This window comes from Ursus americanus, chromosome 12, assembly GCF_024610735.1.
Source record: "Ursus americanus isolate L20-20 chromosome 12, mUrsAme1.1.p, whole genome shotgun sequence".
NCBI lineage: Eukaryota > Metazoa > Chordata > Mammalia > Carnivora > Ursidae > Ursus > Ursus americanus.
In genome coordinates this window covers 22,470,769-22,489,511 of record NC_142138.1, presented here as the reverse complement: position 1 = coordinate 22,489,511, position 18,743 = coordinate 22,470,769, and the positions used below count along the sequence as shown (strand labels likewise).

The 18,743-nt window shown below is 33.2% G+C and overlaps 1 protein-coding gene across 4 annotated transcripts in view; it reads left to right on the top strand.

Moving 5' to 3' along the window:
* Positions 1 to 18,743, top strand: part of DNAI4 (dynein axonemal intermediate chain 4) — an 83,553-nt gene that overhangs the window by 18,766 nt on the left and 46,044 nt on the right. For 3 of the 4 annotated variants that reach the window (XR_006780442.2, XM_087865982.1, XM_087865981.1), the window contains exons 3-6: positions 2,631 to 2,815; positions 4,162 to 4,274; positions 5,671 to 5,827; positions 8,551 to 8,690. Coding sequence is in view for 3 of the 4 variants with exons in the window: in XM_087865982.1 (XP_087722108.1) it covers positions 2,631 to 2,815; positions 4,162 to 4,274; positions 5,671 to 5,827; positions 8,551 to 8,690 (595 nt within the window). In the remaining variant the exon portion in view is untranslated. The remainder of the gene's footprint in view (positions 1 to 2,630; positions 2,816 to 4,161; positions 4,275 to 5,670; positions 5,828 to 8,550; positions 8,691 to 18,743) is intronic. The other variant, XM_087865983.1, reaches the window with a different exon arrangement.

Here is an 18,743-nt window from a genome sequence, read left to right as displayed (position 1 = left end):
TGACTGTCACATCCAATTCAGAAAATATCAATAAAGAGACTCAACATCACTGATCATCAGTAAAACACGAATCAAAGCTACAATGAGATATCACCTCACACCTGTCAGAATGGCTAAAATCAACAACATAAGGAATAACTATTTTTGACAAGGATGTGGAGAAAGGGGAACTCTCTTGTATTGTGGGAAATGCAAACTGGTGCAGCAACTCTGGAAAACAGTATGAAGTTTCCTCAAAAAGTTAAAAATAGAGCTACCCTACAATCCAGCAATTGCACTATTAGGTATTTACCCAAAGAATACAAAAATACTAATTTGAAAGGATACATGCACCGCAATGTATATAGCAGCATTATCTACAATAGATGAATTATGGAGGCAGCCTAAATGTCCATTGACTAATGAATGGATAAAGAAGATGTGGTGTATATATACAATGGAATATTAGCCATAAGAAGAGTGAAATCTAGCCATTTGCAACAACATGGCTAGAGCTACAGAGTATTATGCTAAGTGAAATAAGAAAATAAAAGAGATGTTACAACTGATACCACAGAAATAACAGGATCATAAGAGAATATTGTGGACAAATATATGCCAACAAATTAGACAACCTAGAAGAAATGTACAAATCATTAGATATGAACAACCTATCAAGACTGAATTTGATGAAATAGATGATCTGAACAGTCCAATTACTATTAAGGAGATCAAATCGGTAATCAAAAACCTCCCAACAAACAAAATTCTAGAACCAGACAGTTTTAAGTGGTGAATTATACCAAACATTCAAAGAAGAATTAATATCAATTCTTCTCAAAATTTTCCAATAAAGGAAGAGGGGGAAGCTCTTCAAAACTCATTTTATTATACCAAAACCATACAAGGGCACCACAAGGAAAGAAAATTATACACCAATATCTACGATAAACGTAGATACGAAACCCTAAACAAAATACTGGCAAACCAAATTCACCAATATATTAAAAGGATTATAGATTATGATCAAATAAAATTCATTCCAGGGATACAAGGTTGGTTTAGTGCTCACAAATCAGTCAATGTGATACACCACATTAACAGAATGAAGGATAAAAATCATATGATCATTTGAATAGATGCAGAAAAAACATTTGACAAAATTCAACATCCATTTATGATAAAAACTCTACAAAGCAGGTATAGAGGGAATGTACCTCACTTAATTAGGCCATATGTACTCAGTGGTAAAAATCCGAAAACGTTTCGTCTAAGATCAAGAACAAGACAAGGATGCCCACTCTTGCCACTTTTATTCAACATAGTATTGGAGGTCCTAGACAGAGTAATAAGTCAAGAAAAAGAGATAAAAGTTATCCAAGTTGAAAAGGAAGAAGTAAAACTGTCACTATTTGTAGATGACATATTGTATATAGAAAGTCCTAAAGACTCCACCAAAAAACAATTAGAATAATAAATTCAGTAAATTTGATGGAAACAAAATTAATATACAGAAACCTGTCGCATTTCTATACATTAATATCCAGTGCTCAGAGAAATTTTTAAAAAATCCCATTTATAATTGCATCTAAACAAATTAAATACCTAGAAATAAATTTAACAAAGGAGGTAAAAGATCTGTATATTGAACATTACAAGACATTAATGAAAAAATTGAAGTTACAAATACATAAAAAGATATTCCGTGCTTATTGATTGGAAGAATCAATATTGTTAAAATGTCCACACTATCCAAAGCAATGCACAGGGTCAGTGCAAACCCTAGCAAAATTTCAATGGCATTTTTCACAGAATAGAATAATCTTAAAATTTGTATGGACCAGCAAAAGACCCTGAATAGCTAAAGCAATCTTAGGAAAGAATAAAGCTGGAGACATCACCCTCTCTGATTTCAAATTGTATTGCAGAGCTATAGTAATTAAAACAGTATGGTATTTGTACATAAACACATACATCAAAAATAGAAACAAAAGATTTATGGAACTGAACAGAGAGCCCAGAAATAAACCCACACATATATGGTCAATTAATTTACAATGGAAGAGCAATGTATATGCTGGGGAGAAACAGTATCTTCAGTAAGTAGAGTTAGGAAAACCGGAAAGCCACCTGCAAAAGTATGAAACTGGACCACTATCTTAGACCATACACAAAAATTAACTCACAATGGATAAAAAACTTGAATGTAAGAGCTGTAATTCTGTATGTGTTAAATTTCATAATTGAAAAGATTAAAAATTAGGCAAAAACAATATATAAAAATTGGGAAATGTTACTAAAAAATGTTGAACAAATAATAGTGGGTTTTTTAAAGCTTATACAGAAAAAATTAAATATACAAAAATATTAATAATCTGGATGAATTATCTTTCTACCTTTCTGAATTTCCCCAAAATTAATATGTATTACTTGCATATCGGTAAAAATACATATAAGATGTTTTTAAAAAGTATGCCTAGTTAAGAAATTTTTTAAGCATAAAATCTTTTATTCAATTTTTCATGTTTATTCCATCCTAGACACATTGTATTGCTTTTTTCTACTACTTTAATTCCTATTTTCTGGGACCTATTATTCAGAAACCACATTTTTTTTTTACTTATTTCATTTTAAATAACCATTTTCCACAGGTAATTAATGCACTTGGAGTTGACGTTACTCCCCGACCTCTTTACCATCAAGACCCACATATGGGTACAGCAAAGCCAAATAAACTGTTGACGTCACAAGAAGGATCATATGCATCGGACTATATATCTTCCTATAGCCTGTATCAGAACACAATAAATCCTAGTATGTTAGGGCAGTTTACAAGGTAGAGTATACTATTCTATTTTTTTTAATATCATATGTACTGTCTTTTCATTTAAGTTGCATATATGTAACTTAGATCTCAGTTGTCTTCAGACTCCCAACTCCACTCTACATTAGTGTGCCATCTCTATGTTCCCCTCATGTTTTACTTAGATGTAGAGCTTTGCATGACTTAAGAGTTCCCTGACACACCAAAACATTTGTGAGAAATATATGTAGATTTTATTCAAGATTTCCTGAGGAACCAAAAGATGGGGCTTGCATCACATACCCACAGACATATTTCTTCAGTTTCTTTTATGTTGCCATTTAGGGAAGAAGTAGCTTTCCTTCTCCGTGACCACTTCCCCATTCTTCCATGTATATCCCTGTTCTCCTAGGGTTTGGTTTCTCTTCTGTTTCATAATTTTTTTGTAAATGAAATGTTATGCGTGTATTATGTAGACACATTACTGAAATTTTATTAATGCTTATAGTGGAGAAATTCAGAGTCTTTGCAATAATAAAACAGGATGTCCTAAAATAATCTAAAGATTATGGGGAAATATTTGAGTGTGTAATTTCCAATCTGACAAATTAAAATTTCCAGATGTTAACTAAGCACAAAATTTTAAGAGAAAATAGGCTGTTCGAGAGTCCGCCTCCAAATTTGCATAGAGTAGCCATAGGAGTGCTCTACAAAACAAAGAATATTCCAGTAAACTGAACCTATCCTTTTGGAGGACAGTTGGACTTAGAAATAGAAAGGGAAAAAAGGTATATAACATCATGAAGTAGTATTAAGTTCATATGTTTAAAGAACTTATTTTTATATTTTTCAATTTGTGGATTTCCCAACCAGTATGTAGATTTGCTTTTAATTAAGCCTTGAGAGGACCTTTCAAGGTGGATTTAAGACGGGATTTGAATACATCACATTTAAGATGGGATTTGAATGATGAGCAGAAAATTGGTAAAAAATGAAAGGAAGTTCCAGGCCAAGGCTCTAAAATAACAGAGCACCACAAGATTGAGGAAAAGGGGGGAAGGGGAAGACTGATAATGAAGACAGAGAGACTGGATAGGTAGACTGTATTTCAGCTTTTTATTCTAAATATATTGGGAACCCATCGAAGGACTTTAGACCTAGGTTTGACATGTTTTATCTCTAAAATACATTTATAATGACTTTTACTTAAGGGAACACTACAAACCAACTCTGTTTAAAGAAGTAGTTTCTTTTTATCAATTTTTCTTAGATGATTATAATATATTTGATTTCTCAGTATGATAAGGTTTTTATTTATATATTTAATTACCCACAAGAACATCTACATAAATGAATAATGTTGTTTTTCATTATTAAAGGTCAGTTTTAGGAAGCAGTTCAGTTTCTAAATCAAGTGTATCCACTACTGAATCAATAGCAGAAGACCTAGAAGAACCATCCTATAAACGGGAAAAACTAACTAGTTTTACAGGTAATGAAAATAATATCATTTATTTCAGTAACAGCCCATTATTTCCTTAGCAAATATGCGTATTATTTGTCAGGTACTTGAGATAAAAGAACTATGGTAATGATTCCCAAATGCTGGCCTGAGGAGTAGCTACATGTGAATTACCAGGGTATCATTCAATTTCCCAAGGTAACTCTCTTGCACCACCAGCCTCAGGAATGACAGCCCTGTTTTAGAAGTTCTCTGCTTTTAACTCAGGAGGCAAGTTCTTCTGATACATTGTGACCAGTGCCCTAACAGGACATATGCAGAATGTTATGCGAGCACTTTGAAAGTGAAGATTAACAACTTCAGGTGGGGAAAAAAAAAAAAAAAGAATTCATAGAGAGCATTATAGACTTTTGAATTGGGTTTTTAATGATGATTAGTAATTTGTCAGGAGAACAAATAAGAGTGGCTCCTTCCAGGCAGAGCATAAAACATGAGGTGTGGGATTATGAAAATGAAGATAAAAGAATGATAAAATAACGGATGATCAAAAGTGCTGGAAGAAATGGGTACCTACCTGAGGAACATTTGCCTTGGAGTGCAGTAAGGGTGTCTCTTCCTCTGGTATGACAATGAAGGTTTGAGGGAAGTATTCATAAGGTTGGAAAAGTGCTTGATAGAGTCTTTGGTGTTAAGATATGTAACAGGAATGCTCTGCCAAGTAACAGAATACCCAACTACCGTTAGCTTAAACAATCACCTATTTTTTTCACATTAAAAGAACTTAAAAGGTCAATAGCTTTTGGATTTGATTTTGTGGCTTGACTGTCAGACTCTGCATTGGCAGCTCTGCTATTCTCTTTCCTTAAAACTTTTCTTCTTACTTCTTGCTTTTTTCTCCATGCTCTCAAAATATCTGCCCCAGCTGTGGGTATTATATCCACATTAAAGGCAGAAAGAGGGAGAAAGGCAGTAGCTTCAGTCATATCATCCTCGTTTATCAGAAAAGTAAAAGCTTCCCCAGGAGCCTTCTTTCCTATATATTTCTGCTGTTATCTCATTGGCCAGAACTCTGCCACATGGTCACCTCTAGCTTCAAGAGAGGCTAGGAAAGCTAACCATTTGATTTTCTTAATGGAAAGAGCAAGGGAAGGGAGAAAGCCTTAGCAATGAAAACTTAGGCAATCAGCAATGAAAACTTAGGCAATCTGCTGCAGCAGGGAAGAGCATCCTCTCAGAGGAAGACAGGAGGACTGGATTATTATCATAATGTCCCCTAGCTTCAGAGTGATTGAATACATCCCACAACACAGTCTGTTCTTTGACCACATAAAGCCACCTGCAATGTATGACCCATCATGATATTTTGGTAAAATGAAAATTAAAAATAGCAATTAGTAAATGATTTTTAATAAGTCATGTATTTTAGATTTACGAGTTGTGAGGGCAACGCCTGAAAAAATTGTAACAAAAGAAGACCTACAAAAGACTGTAGAGATAACACTCACAGAGACGGAAACACTAAGCTTTTTTAACCTACCAACAGTCTTGATTTCTGTGGAATCTGAAGAAGCTGGGAAGGTCATGTACGTATGGCTCAATTGTCTATTTGCTTCTGTAATTTCAGTGCTAAGTCAGAGGTTCTTAGCCTTGTTTCTGTTTTTGGGGATTCCTGGATAAATACTGGTGGCATATGTGCTTGGTGAAATTATATGTAAAGTTATATATATGCCCTATGAAATGATATGTAAAGTATTTGTGTTGTATGTACTTTTTTCCTAGAGGAAGAACCCATAGCTTTACCTTATTCTTTAAAAAGTAGGCAAACTACTAAGTCAAATAATAAAAGAAATAAAGGAAGCTTCCAAGTCTCAATATAGATTTTAATGATTTTTTTCTTCTATGCATATATAAATTATTTCCATTTAAGAAGAAAGGACTGACATTTTTATATTAAAAACTTAAGAAGGAAAATAATGGGAAAATAACTGAATTTACTACATTAGAACAGATTTTCCATTTCTCCTTATTAATGAATTTAAATAGATTGTTAGTTTTTGCCTTGTGTATTTTGAAGCTTTGTTGTTAAACACATACACATGAAGGATTGTTATGCCTTTTTGGGAGAATTGACCCCTTTATCATTATGTAATGCCTCTCTTTATCTCTGATAATTTGCCTTGCTCTGGAATCTGCTCTGTCTGAAGTTAATTTAGCTACTATAAAGAGATTATTGATAGTTATTCAGATTATTTAGATTCAAATGTAATTTGAATATGATTCATAGTACTAAAAAATCCATCATTAAAATATTTTTAGGGCATTATTCTTATCCAAATATAAAATAACCTAGAATTTTTTTGGACTATAAAATATCATACAAGTAGATCCTGAATATCATACTTTGAACCTCGTAAGACATAAAGGAAAGCCTTGACACCAAAAAAAGAAAAGGAAAGAATAACAAATGGATAAATAAATGATCTGAAATCAGGGGAGAGATGCTAGAAGCAAATGTTAAAATCATCACATGGATCTAGAGTCCATTAAGTCTTGGGTCCCCCACAAGTTGAGAGAACTGAAAGAGATATTTTTGTACTAATCAAACACACTTAAAAGGATTGCAGATATCTCAAGTGATCCCAGGTCTCATAGCTACTATCATAAGCAAACATGAATTTTCTCTGGAGGAAATCATATCCTATTTAGGTTCTTAAGATTCCCTCAGATTGAGTTTGGTAAAAATACACCAAACCAATAAAGAAGCCATTATGAATGAGAATTAAAAGAAACAACAAACCCTAAATCTACATCGTGAAGACTGTGGATAATAAGATTTTAGTAGGGCTATATTATAAGATATAGAACGTAAAATATATGTGAGATATTTGAATAAAAGATAAAGTTAACACCTTACTAACATTAAGAAACTATCAAAGTGATGACTTATATTTGCAAAAACATCTAAAAAGAACTGTAAAATAAAGTATGCTTATATAATTGCTGAAATTAAAAAGTAAATGTTAAATTAAACAAGGCATAATTGAGCAGAGATTTAATAAATTGAAACATAGATCTGGATAAATTATACAAAATAAACCTTGGGGAGAAAAATGTGATATAAAGTATGAATGAGAAGTTAAAAAAGACATTGTCAATAGAATACAGGTCCAACATGCATGTGGTTAGTTTCAAAAAGTCAAAATAGGAAGAATGGAGGAGAGGAACTATTCAAAAAGAGTGAGTAAGGACTTTCCCAAGCTCTTAAAAGACACCATGTCACAGAAACAGGAATAAATTTTTTACAAAATCTACAAAAAAGAAGTGGATTCAGTGCATTGTACTGACACTCCAGGGTATCAAATATTAAAAGATTTTAAAATCAGAAGAAAAAAAGAAAGAAAAAAGATATCATCCACAGAGAAACAGTTAAACCAACAGCATTATTAGGGATAAGGAAGTTCACTTCATAATGACAGGAAGGTAAAAATAATTCTAATCTTGAATACTCCTAATAAAATAACCTCAACATACATGAAGCAAAAATTAAAAACTTGGTAAGTATCCTATTAAAGTAGGAGATTTAAACATACCTCTCCTAATTACTGTATGTCTACCAGATAAAAAATTCATATAGATATAGAAAATTTGAACCAAAAACATAATTTAATGATCACAACTCTTCACTCAACAATTAGAGAACATACACCCTTTTCAAGCACACACAGAACATTTAGAAAAATCATCCACACACAAGGCCATGAAGAAAAATTTCAAAAATTTCGAAGAAACTAAATTCTCTGGCCACAAATGGAATTAAGTTAAAAGTGAATAACATAAATCTTAGTAAAAACATAGATACATATTCACATACACATTTGGAAGTTAAAAAGCACATTTTCTAAATTCCTCATGAATCAAAGAAAAAAACTGTAATAGAAATTTAAGAAATACTCAGAATTGAATAATTATGAAAATAGTAACTACAGGATGACACAAACATGGTACCTTAAGGGAAATGTATAGTTTTCAGTGTTTATAGCAAAGTTCATAAAACCTATTTGGAGATAGTGCTAGCACATTGTTGGTGGGCACTGAAAGTAGTAGGGATGTCGGGAGGTACAGTAAATGGAGTCCTTTGGAGGTAGTTTAGTGCAGTCTTTCCCTAAAGAGTTTTTTGAACTCTCACTTCATGTTTGGTGCAATCTACATTAAAGAAGGTAATTTTAAAGAGAAAGCATAATATAAAGAAGCAATATCTGTGGTGATAATTTTTATTAATGTGTTGAATATACTTTATTTTTTATAGTCGGAGAAACAAGATTTATGAGACCCTTTGTAGAAATAGATTAGGCAATGACTTATATGTTGAAAGGATGATGCAGACTATTAACGGAGCTCCGAAGAATAAAGAGGTTCAATGTGACAAAATTGTAAAGGAAGACAAAGGTAATTTATATTTTATTCTGCTTGATAAATGACCATATTTTAATATACATTCTTTGAGTCTCAATTAAGAAATAAATATTGAAACATATAGAGCAAAGATAGAAATACTTTGGCCAAATCACAATAGTAGCTGGGCACTGTAATCTACAGCTTTTATACTTTGATAAATAATGAGTCAAAAAAAATGAGTAATAAATATAAATATAGAAGATTTAGATAACATGAATTTTGATTTTTATAGTAACTATCGTAGAATTTTATACTTTTCAAATGTTTACAAAGCATTTAGAGAAACTGTCTGCTTACTATTTCACAAAGATTATCAATCACAACTAATAACATTTAAAATGTGCCAGATACTATTCTAGGCCTTTCGTATTTATTAACTGGTTTAATCCTCACAACAACCCTATGAGGTAGGTACTATTGTTACTCTCCATTTTGGAGGAAGAAACAAGCAAAGAGAAGTTAGCCAACTTGCTAAGGTCACTCAGCTAGTATGGCATACAGTAATACCCTCAGACAGTCTGGTTGTAGAGCCTGTGTCCTTCACACTTACTGTCTTTCAATGTTTATAAATTAACAACCCTGCATAGCCAACAATCTGTGAAGTAGAGCCAAAAAGGTAATTAGAAGAAAGTTTTTAATTTTAATGGCCTTTGTTCAGCAAAACTATAAGCTAGTTTTTTTGAAAGATTAAAATAGACAAACTTCTAAGCAAGTACTAAATCAAGAAAAGGGCAACTTACAATTAGTAGGAAAGCTTAGTGGCATCTTTACTCACTCTTGCCTTACTCCCCTACCCAATGTGGTGGTGGTCTTAAAGACAGCAGTCTGCCTTCCCAGTTTGAGACCCTGGCCTCTGGTTCTAGAGGGAGCAGAGCAGACTTTATTCTTAACGGAGTTGATTTCTCTGTTTCAACCTGTTTGGGAGCTACCTGAAGGACTTACACAGAGCACTTGCCTTATTATTGTTTTGTTTTTTTTTTAATTCATCACTCGCTCAGGTGGGAAAGCAGCTGTGCATACTGCATTCTCCACAAATATCGAAAGGCAAGTGAACACTCATCTCTCTTAGAGAAAAGAGAATACAATGAAGTCAAACAAGAAACATACTAAAAGCCTGAGAGAAAAAGCTAGGGAGGGAGTTTCTTTGGGAAATTAAGATATTGAAAAAGGCTTGCATATACTGGGAAATTTAGAAAGTCATGTGCGTGCCTAGGGCAGGATGCATGCTCAGAAAAGACTTGAAAAGATCCTAATCTTTCACCTCTGGCTGATCTGTAGGCTCGGTACAAGCAGGAAGTGAAGGCTAAGGCATAGTTAGAAACAGCCTGGCTAAGCATTAAAGGAGTACCTTAACACAGACTTAATCTGCAAAGACTGGGAGTTTTTTCCCTTTTGTTTTGTTTTGTTTTGTTTGTTTTTCTTTGCTCTCCTTTCTTTCTGATGGGGAGAGGAATTCAGGTGTTCAGGGAAATCTCTGTCAAGACATTTGCTGACCAAAAGCCAGAAAGCAAACACTTCTAAGATGATACATGACAAAGAATACAGTCTTTATAAAAATAGTTTAGAAACATCACTAAGCAAACAAACTAGGCCTCACAGCACACTACAAAAACAAAACCCAAGGATCAAGAAGAATCTGATATCCAGAGTTACCATATTATTATATTCAAAATGTTCAGTTCTAAAAAAAATTACAAAGGATAGAAAGAAATAAGAAAGTGTAGCCTGTTTAAATAAGAAATTAATGAAAACTCTCCCTGTGGAGGTACAGACATTGTATTTATTAGCCAAGAACTTTATATCGATTGTATTAAATATTCTGATAAGGCTAAAGGAAACTGTAGGCAAAGAGCGAAAGCAGACCAGACAAACAAATAAAGAATATGAATAAAGAGATAGGAATTATAAAAAGAAGCCAAACAAATTCTGTAGATTAAAAGTACAATAACTGAAATGGAAAAACTCATTAGAGTTATCAATAGCAGATTTGAGCAGACAGAAGAAAGAATCAGCAATTCTTAAAACACAGGTCAATTAAAATAATCCTGTCTGAGGAGCAGAAAGAAAGAAGAATAAGGAAAAATGAACACAGTTCAAAGGACCTGTGGGGCTCCACCAAGCATACCAACATACACATAAAGGGAATTTCAGAATGCTAGAAGGAAAAAAGAGACAAAGGAGAACAAAAAGTATTTGAGGAAAGAATCGCCAAAACTTCCAAAATTTGATAAAAGTCATGAATCTGCATGTCTAAGATGCTCAACAAACTCCAAAAAGAATAAACAAGGAGATCTACACTCAGGCACGTTATAATTAAGTGTTGAAAGAGAATCTTAGAAGCAGCAAAAGAAAAGTGACCCATCATGTACAAGGAATCATCAATAGGATTACACCCAACTTCTCAGCAAAAACCATGGAGTCCAGAGGTCAGTGGGATGCCATTCTAAAAGAGATGAAAGAGAAAACTGTCAACCAAGAATTCTGTATCCTTCAAATAATTCTCATGATGGAGAAATTAAGTTAAATAATTAAGATTAAATATATTTCCATGAAGGAGAAATTAAGATATTCCCAGAATAAAAAAAGCTAAGGCAATTCAGCACTAGGAGAATAGACTTATGAGAAATGCTAAAAGGAGTCAGTCATTCAGGCAGAAATGAAAGGACACCAGACAGTAACTTGAAGACATGTAAAGAAACAAACAACACTGGTAAAGGTAACTACAAAGGTAAATACAAAAGCCAGTATTGTAATTTTGGTTTGTCTCTCCTCTATTTTTTTGCAATATAATTTAAAGTAAATACATAAGCGGTGCCTGGGTGGCTCAGTCATTAAGCATCTGCCTTCTGCTCAGGGCGTGATCCTGGAGTCCGGGGAATGAGTCCCGCATCAGGCTCCTCTGCTGGGAGCCTGCTTCTTCCTCTCCCACTCCCCCTGCTTGTGTTCCCTCTCTTGCTGGCTGTCTCTCTCTCTGTCAAAGAAATAAATAAAATCTAAAAATAAAAAATAAACTAAAACAAATAAATACATAAAAACAATAATTATAAATCTATACTAATGGGCACACCGTGTATAAAGATGTAATTTGTGGGGCGCCTGGGTAGCGCAGTCATTAAGCGTCTGCCTTCAGCTCGGGGCGTGATCCCGGCATTATGGGATCGAGCTCCACATCAGGCTCCTTCGCTATGAGCCTGCTTCTTCCTCTCCCACTCCCCCTGCTTGTGTTCCCTCTCTCACTGGCTGCCTCTATCTCTGTCAAATAAATAAATAAAATCTTAAAAAAAAAAAGATGTAATTTGTGACATAACAAAGTGGGTGTGATAGAGCTGTATAGGAGTTCCTTTATACTACTGAAGTAAGGTAATATTAATTCACAATAGATTGTTAAAATTTTAAGAAAGTATTTGTAATCTCCAAGGCAACCACCAAGAAAATAACTTAAAAATTGCAAAAAAGAAAATTAGAAAGGAATCAAAGCAGAACACTATTAAAAAATCAAGTAAACACAAAAGAAGACAGTAATGGGAGAATTAAGGAACAAAGACATAAGACATAAGGAAGACAGAAAAATGGCAGAAGTCCTTCCTGAACAATAATTACTTTAAATAAATGGATTAAACTCTCCAAATAAAAAACAGATATTGATAGGATGGATTACAAAAAAAAAAAACTAAACATGATCCAAGTATATACTGTCTAACAAGAGACTCACTTTAAATCCACAGACAAAAATATGTAAAGTGAAAGGTTGTAAATAGCAATTAAAGAAAGCTGAGATGGCTTTACTAATATCAGACACAGTAGACTTTATATAAAATTGTTACAAGGGCCAAAGAACATTATATATTGATAAAAGATTCAATCCATAAAGAAGATAACAATTATAAACATATATGTACTTAACAAGAGAGCCTCCAAAGATATGAAGCAAAAATTGACAGGATTGAAGGGAGAAATAGACAGTTCTGCAATAAAGAGTTGTGACACTTCAGTACTCCACTGTCAATAATGACTGAACAACCAGACAGATTATCAATAAGAAAATAGAGGACTTGAATAATAATAGAAACTAGACATGACATACATACACAGAACACACCATTTCCAAACAGCAGAATACACATTTTTTTCTCTAATTCACATGGAAAGCTCTCCAAAATACACCATTATGTTAGATGACAAAACAAGAGGTAATAAAATTTTAAAAATTGAAATCTTTTCTGCCACAATGTAATGACACTCATAATGTATAACAGAAGGAAAACTGGAAAATTTTAAAATATTTGGATATTAAACAACATACTCTCTTCTTTTTTTTAAAGATTTTATTCTTATCCTCCTCACAGCGGAGGAGCCTGATGTGGGGCTCGATCCCATAACGCCGGGATCACGCCCTGAGCCGAAGGCAGATGCTTAACCGCTGTGCCACCCAGGCGCCCCTAAACAACATACTCTTAAACAACCAGTGAGTCAAAGATGAAAGCACAGGGAAATTAGAAAATATTTTGAGATGAATGAGAATGAAACTACAACATAGCAAAACTTATAGACATAGTGGAAGTAGTGCTTAGAGAGAAATTTATAGCTGTAGATACATTAAAAAAGATCTCCATTTGAAACTAATGTAGCATTATGTATCAACTTCAATAAAAAAATTAAAATCTCAAATCAAAAACTTTACACCTTAAGGAATAAGATAAAGAAGACAAAATTAAATCAAAAGCCAACATAAGGAAGGAGATAATAAAAATTAGAGTGGAGATAAGCAAAATGAGAATAAACAGAAAAATCAATGAAACTAAAAGTTAGTACTTTGAAATGATCAACAAAACTGCCAAAATTTTTGTTAAACTAAGAAAAAATAGAAGATTTAAATTACTAAATGAGAAATGGAAGTGGGGACATTACTACTGACCTTACAGAATTAAAATAGATGATAAAAAAAAGAACATCATATGTCAATAAATTAGATAACTAAATGAAATAGACACATTTCTAGAAACTCACAACTTGTGAAAACTGACTCAAAAAGAAATATAAAATCTGAACAGAGCTATAATAAATAAAGAGACTGGATTAATAATAAAAACTTCCTAACAAAGAAAATCCCAGGAGCGCCTGGGTGGCTCAGTTGGTTAAGGGGCTGGCTGACTTTGGCATAGGTCATGATCTCAGGGTCCTGGGATTGAGCCCTACATTGGCTTCACTGTGCAGCAGGGAATCTGTGTGCCCCTCTTTTGCTGCCCTTCCCCCAACTTGTGCTCGCTCTCTGTCTCTCTATTTCTCTCTCAAATAAATAAATAAAATCTTAAAAAAAGAAAAGAAAATTCCAGGACCAAATGGTTTCTCTAGTGAATTCTACAAGTCATTTAAAGGAGAAGCAACACCAACCCTTCAAAAAATAGTTTTCCAAAAAATGGAAGAGAACCACTTACAAATCATGAGGCCAACATTACTCTGATACCAAAGCCGGACAAAAACATCTTAAGAAAAGAAAACTAATACCAGTGTTCCTTATGAATATGGATGCAAAAATCCTCAATAAAATACTAGTACACTGAATCAGCTCCACATTAAATGGATTATACACTATGATCAAGTGTGTTTATCCCAATGATGCAAGAGTGATTCAACATATATAAGTCAATCAATATAATACACATAGTCTTATGATAAAAATACTCAACAAATTAGGAATAGAAGAGAATTTTCCCAATCTGATAAATGGCATTTTTAAAAACCCCACAGCTAGTGTTATACTCAATGGTGAAAAACTGGAAGCTTTCCCCATAAGATCAAGAACAGAACAAGGATAAAATAGATAAAATAGATAAAATCTATTCTATCCAGACTGTTTTCTCAACTTCTATTCAACATTGTACTGGAAGTTCTAGTGTAAGCAATTAAGCAAGGAAAAGAAGTAAAAGATATTAAGTCAGAAAGGAAGAAATAAAAGTATCTTTATTCACAGATAACATGATCTTAAGTATAGAAAATCCTAAAGAATTCACACAAAAACTATTAGAGCTATTAAGTTCAGTAAGTTTCAGAATACAAAATCAACACAAATAATTCAGTTGTATTTTTATACACTATCAATGAAAATTCAAAAAAGCAATTAAGAAAATAATTGCACTTACAGTAGCATCTAGAATAATAAAATACTAGGAATAAATCTAACCAAAAAGGAGAAAGACTTGTATACTGATAACTACAAAACATTGCTTAAAGAAATTAAAGAAGTCCTGAATAAGTGAAAAGATATCCTGTGTTTATGGTTTGAACAACATAGTATTAAGATTTAAATCCTCAAACCAATCTACGGATTCAACACAATACGTATCAAAACCCCCCAAGATGTTTTGCAGAAATAAAAAAAGTAAATCATTCTATGGATATCAAAGGACCCTCCAAATAGCCAAAACAATCTTGAAAAAGAACAGTTCTTTCCCACACTTCCTGTTTTGAAAACTTAAGTTACAGTGATCAAAATAGGGTTGTACTAGCATAAACACAGGTATATAGACCAAAAGAATAGAACAGAGAGCCCAGAAATAAACTCTCACATATATGATCAACTGATTTTTTTATAAAGGTGCCAAGACCATTAAATGGAGGAAAAATAGTCTTTTCAACAAATGGCACTGGTACAACTGGATAGCCACATGAAAAGAATAAAGTTGTACTTGATACCATCTACAAAAATTAACTCAAAATGGAACAGTGACTTAAATTTAAGAGCTAAAATGATAGAACTCTTAGAAGAAAACACTGAGATAAATATTTTTACCCTTTGCTTTTACAATGGATTCTTGTCCATTGATAAGATATGACACTAAAAGCAGAAAGAACAAAGGAAAAAAATAGATAAATTGACCTTCATCAAAAAGCTTTTTGTACATAAAAGAACATTATTGAAAAAGTGAAAGGACAACCTACATAATGGGAGGAAATATTTGCAGATCCTACCTCTCATAAAGTTCCAGTATCCAGAATATATAAGGAATACTTATAATCCAAGAATAAAGAGACAAGCAACCTAATTAAAAAATGGACATTGGACTTAAATAGATATTTCTTCAAAGAATATATACATATTGCCAATAAGCACATGAAAGTGTTCAACATCATTAATCATTACAGAAATGCAAATCAAAACCACGAGTTACCATTTCTCACCCATTAAGATGACTATGATTAAAAATGGAAAATAACAATTGTTAACAAGGATGTGGAGAAATTGGAGCCATCATACACAGCCAGTGGGAATGCAAAATGGTGCAGCTGCCATGAAAACCAGTTTGGTAGTTCCTCAATTAAATAGAGTTATCATATGACCCAGCAATTCCATTCCTAGATGATAGATAGATAGATAGATAGATAGATAGATAGATAGATAGATAGATAGATAGATAGATATCCCAGAGAATTGAAAACAGGTAATCAAATACAGGTACACACATATTCATGGCAGCAGTATTTATCATAATCAAAAAGTAGAAACAACCCAAGATGTCCATAAGTGGATGAGTGGATAAACATAATGTGTAAAATATATTCAATGAAATATCATTCAGTTACAAAAAGGAATCAAGTACAGATACATGCTTTGAGCAAATTCCTCTCTTCTACTCTAAAAGATGTCAGAAGTTTCTCTCTGAAGAGGACAAAATCTAATCTATTCATCTACAGAAGGGTATCTTGATTGCTTCTCAGTTTTGGCAATTATCAATAAAGATGGTATAAACATCTCTGTGCAGGTTTTTGTGTAGACATAATAAGCTTTTAATTTCTTTGGGTAAATATCAAGGAACATATTGCTGAATCATATGGTAACAGTGTTTTTAGTTTTGTAAGGAACAAAGTTTCTTCCAAAGTGGTTGCACCATTTTGCATTCCTGTCAGCAATAATGGAGGGTTCCTGTTGCTCCGTGTCCTTACCAACAATTTGTGTTGTCAGTGTTCCAGATTTTGACCATTCTAATAGGTGTGCAGTGGCATCTCATTGTTATTCTAATTTGTATTTCCATGATGACATATCATGTGGAGCATATTTTCTTTTCTTTTTTTTTTTTAAAGATTTTATTTATTCGACAGAGAGAGAGACAGCCAGTGAGAGAGGGAACACAAGCAGGGGGAGTGGGAGAGGAAGAAGCAGGCTCATAGCAGAGGAGCCTGATGCGGGGCTCGATCCCGGAACGCCGGGATCACGCCCTGAGCCAAAGGCAGACGCTTAACCGCTGTGCCACCCAGGCGCCCCTGGAGCATATTTTCATATAATATTTGCCATCTGTATATCTTTGGTGAAGTGTCTGTTAAGCTCCTTGGCCCATTTTGAATTATTTTTTCTTCTTGTTGAGTTTTAAGAAATACATGTATATTTTGGTCAACAGTACTTTATCAGATGTAGCTTTAGCAAATGTTTTCTTCCAGTATGTGGCTGGTCTTGTTATTCTCTTGATATTGCCTTTCACAGAACAGACATTTTAAATTTTAATGAAGTTCAACTTATCAGTTTTTGCTTTAGCAATCATACCTTTCCATACCAAAGGTCATCATTATAGTGAAGGTCATCTAGATATTCTTCTATGTTATCCTCTAGAATTTTCATAGTTTCACTTTTTACCTTTAGGTCTATAATCAATTTTGAGTTAATTTTTGTAAAGGATAAAAGATCTGTGTCTGGATTCATTTTTTGCATGTGGATGTCCTGTTGTTTCAGCACCACTTGTTGAAAAGACTTATCTTTGTTCCATTGTATGTGCTTCTTTGTCAAAGATCAATTGACTGTATTGATGTGGGTCCATTTCTGGTCTCTGTTCTATTCCATTGAACTATTTGTCTGTTAGTTCACCCATATCATATTGTCTTGATTGTTGTACTTTATAGTAAGTCTTCAAGTTGGGTAGCGTTAGTCCTCCAAATTTGTTCTTCTTCTTCTTCAATATTTATTGGCTATTCTGAGTCTTTTTTCTCTCCATATAAACTTAGAATCAGCTTGTTTATATTCACAAAATAATTTGCTGGGATTTTAATTGAGATTGCACTGATCTATAGATCAATTTGGGAATAACTGACATTTTGACAATGTTGAGTCTTCCTAAACATGAACATAGAATGTCTTTCCATTTCATGAATGATTTTGTACATTAAAGTTTTGTGGTTTTTCTCGTATAGATTTGTATATATTTTTGTTAGGTTTATAGCTAACCATTTCTGGGGCACCAATGTAAATTATATTGTTTTGAATTTCAAATTCCATTTGTTCATTGCCAGCATTTAGGAAAGGAATTTTGTATTGGCTTTCATGTATTTATCTTGTATCCTGCAACCTTTCTTTAATCACTTATTAATTCTAGGAGTTTTTGTCCATTCTTTCGGATTTTCTATATACACTAACATGTCATCTGTAAACAAAGACAGTTTTATTTCTTCCTTCCCAGCCTGTATTTTATTTCTTTTTCTTGTCTTACTGCATTAACTTCGACTTCCAATATGATGTTGAAAAGGAGTGGTGAGAGGGGATAGCCTTGCTTTATTCCTAGTCTTAGCCAGAAGGCTTCTAGTTTCTCACCATTAAGTATGCTATCTGTAGCTTTTTTTGTAGATGTTTTGATCAAGTTGAGGAAGTTCCCTTCTATTCTTAGTTTACTGAAAGTTTTTATCATAAATGGGTATTAGATGTTGTCAAATGCTTTTTTCTGAATTTACTGATATGGCTATGTATTTTTCTTCTCTAGACTATTGCTGTGATAGATTGAATTACTTAATTTTTGAATGTTGAACTACTTGTGCATACCTGGGATAAATTCCACTTGGTTTGGTGTATAATTCTTTTTATACATTGTTGGATTTCATTTGCTAATATTTTATTGAAGATTTTGTATCTATGTTCTTTGAGAGTTATCTGTCTGCTGGTTTTTTGTTTTGTTTTTTTGTGGGGTTTTTTGGTAATGTTTTTGTCTGCTTTTGGGTAGTCAGTGTTGGCCTCAAAGAATGAGTTAGAAAGTATTCCCTCTGTTTCTATCTTCTGACAGAGATTGT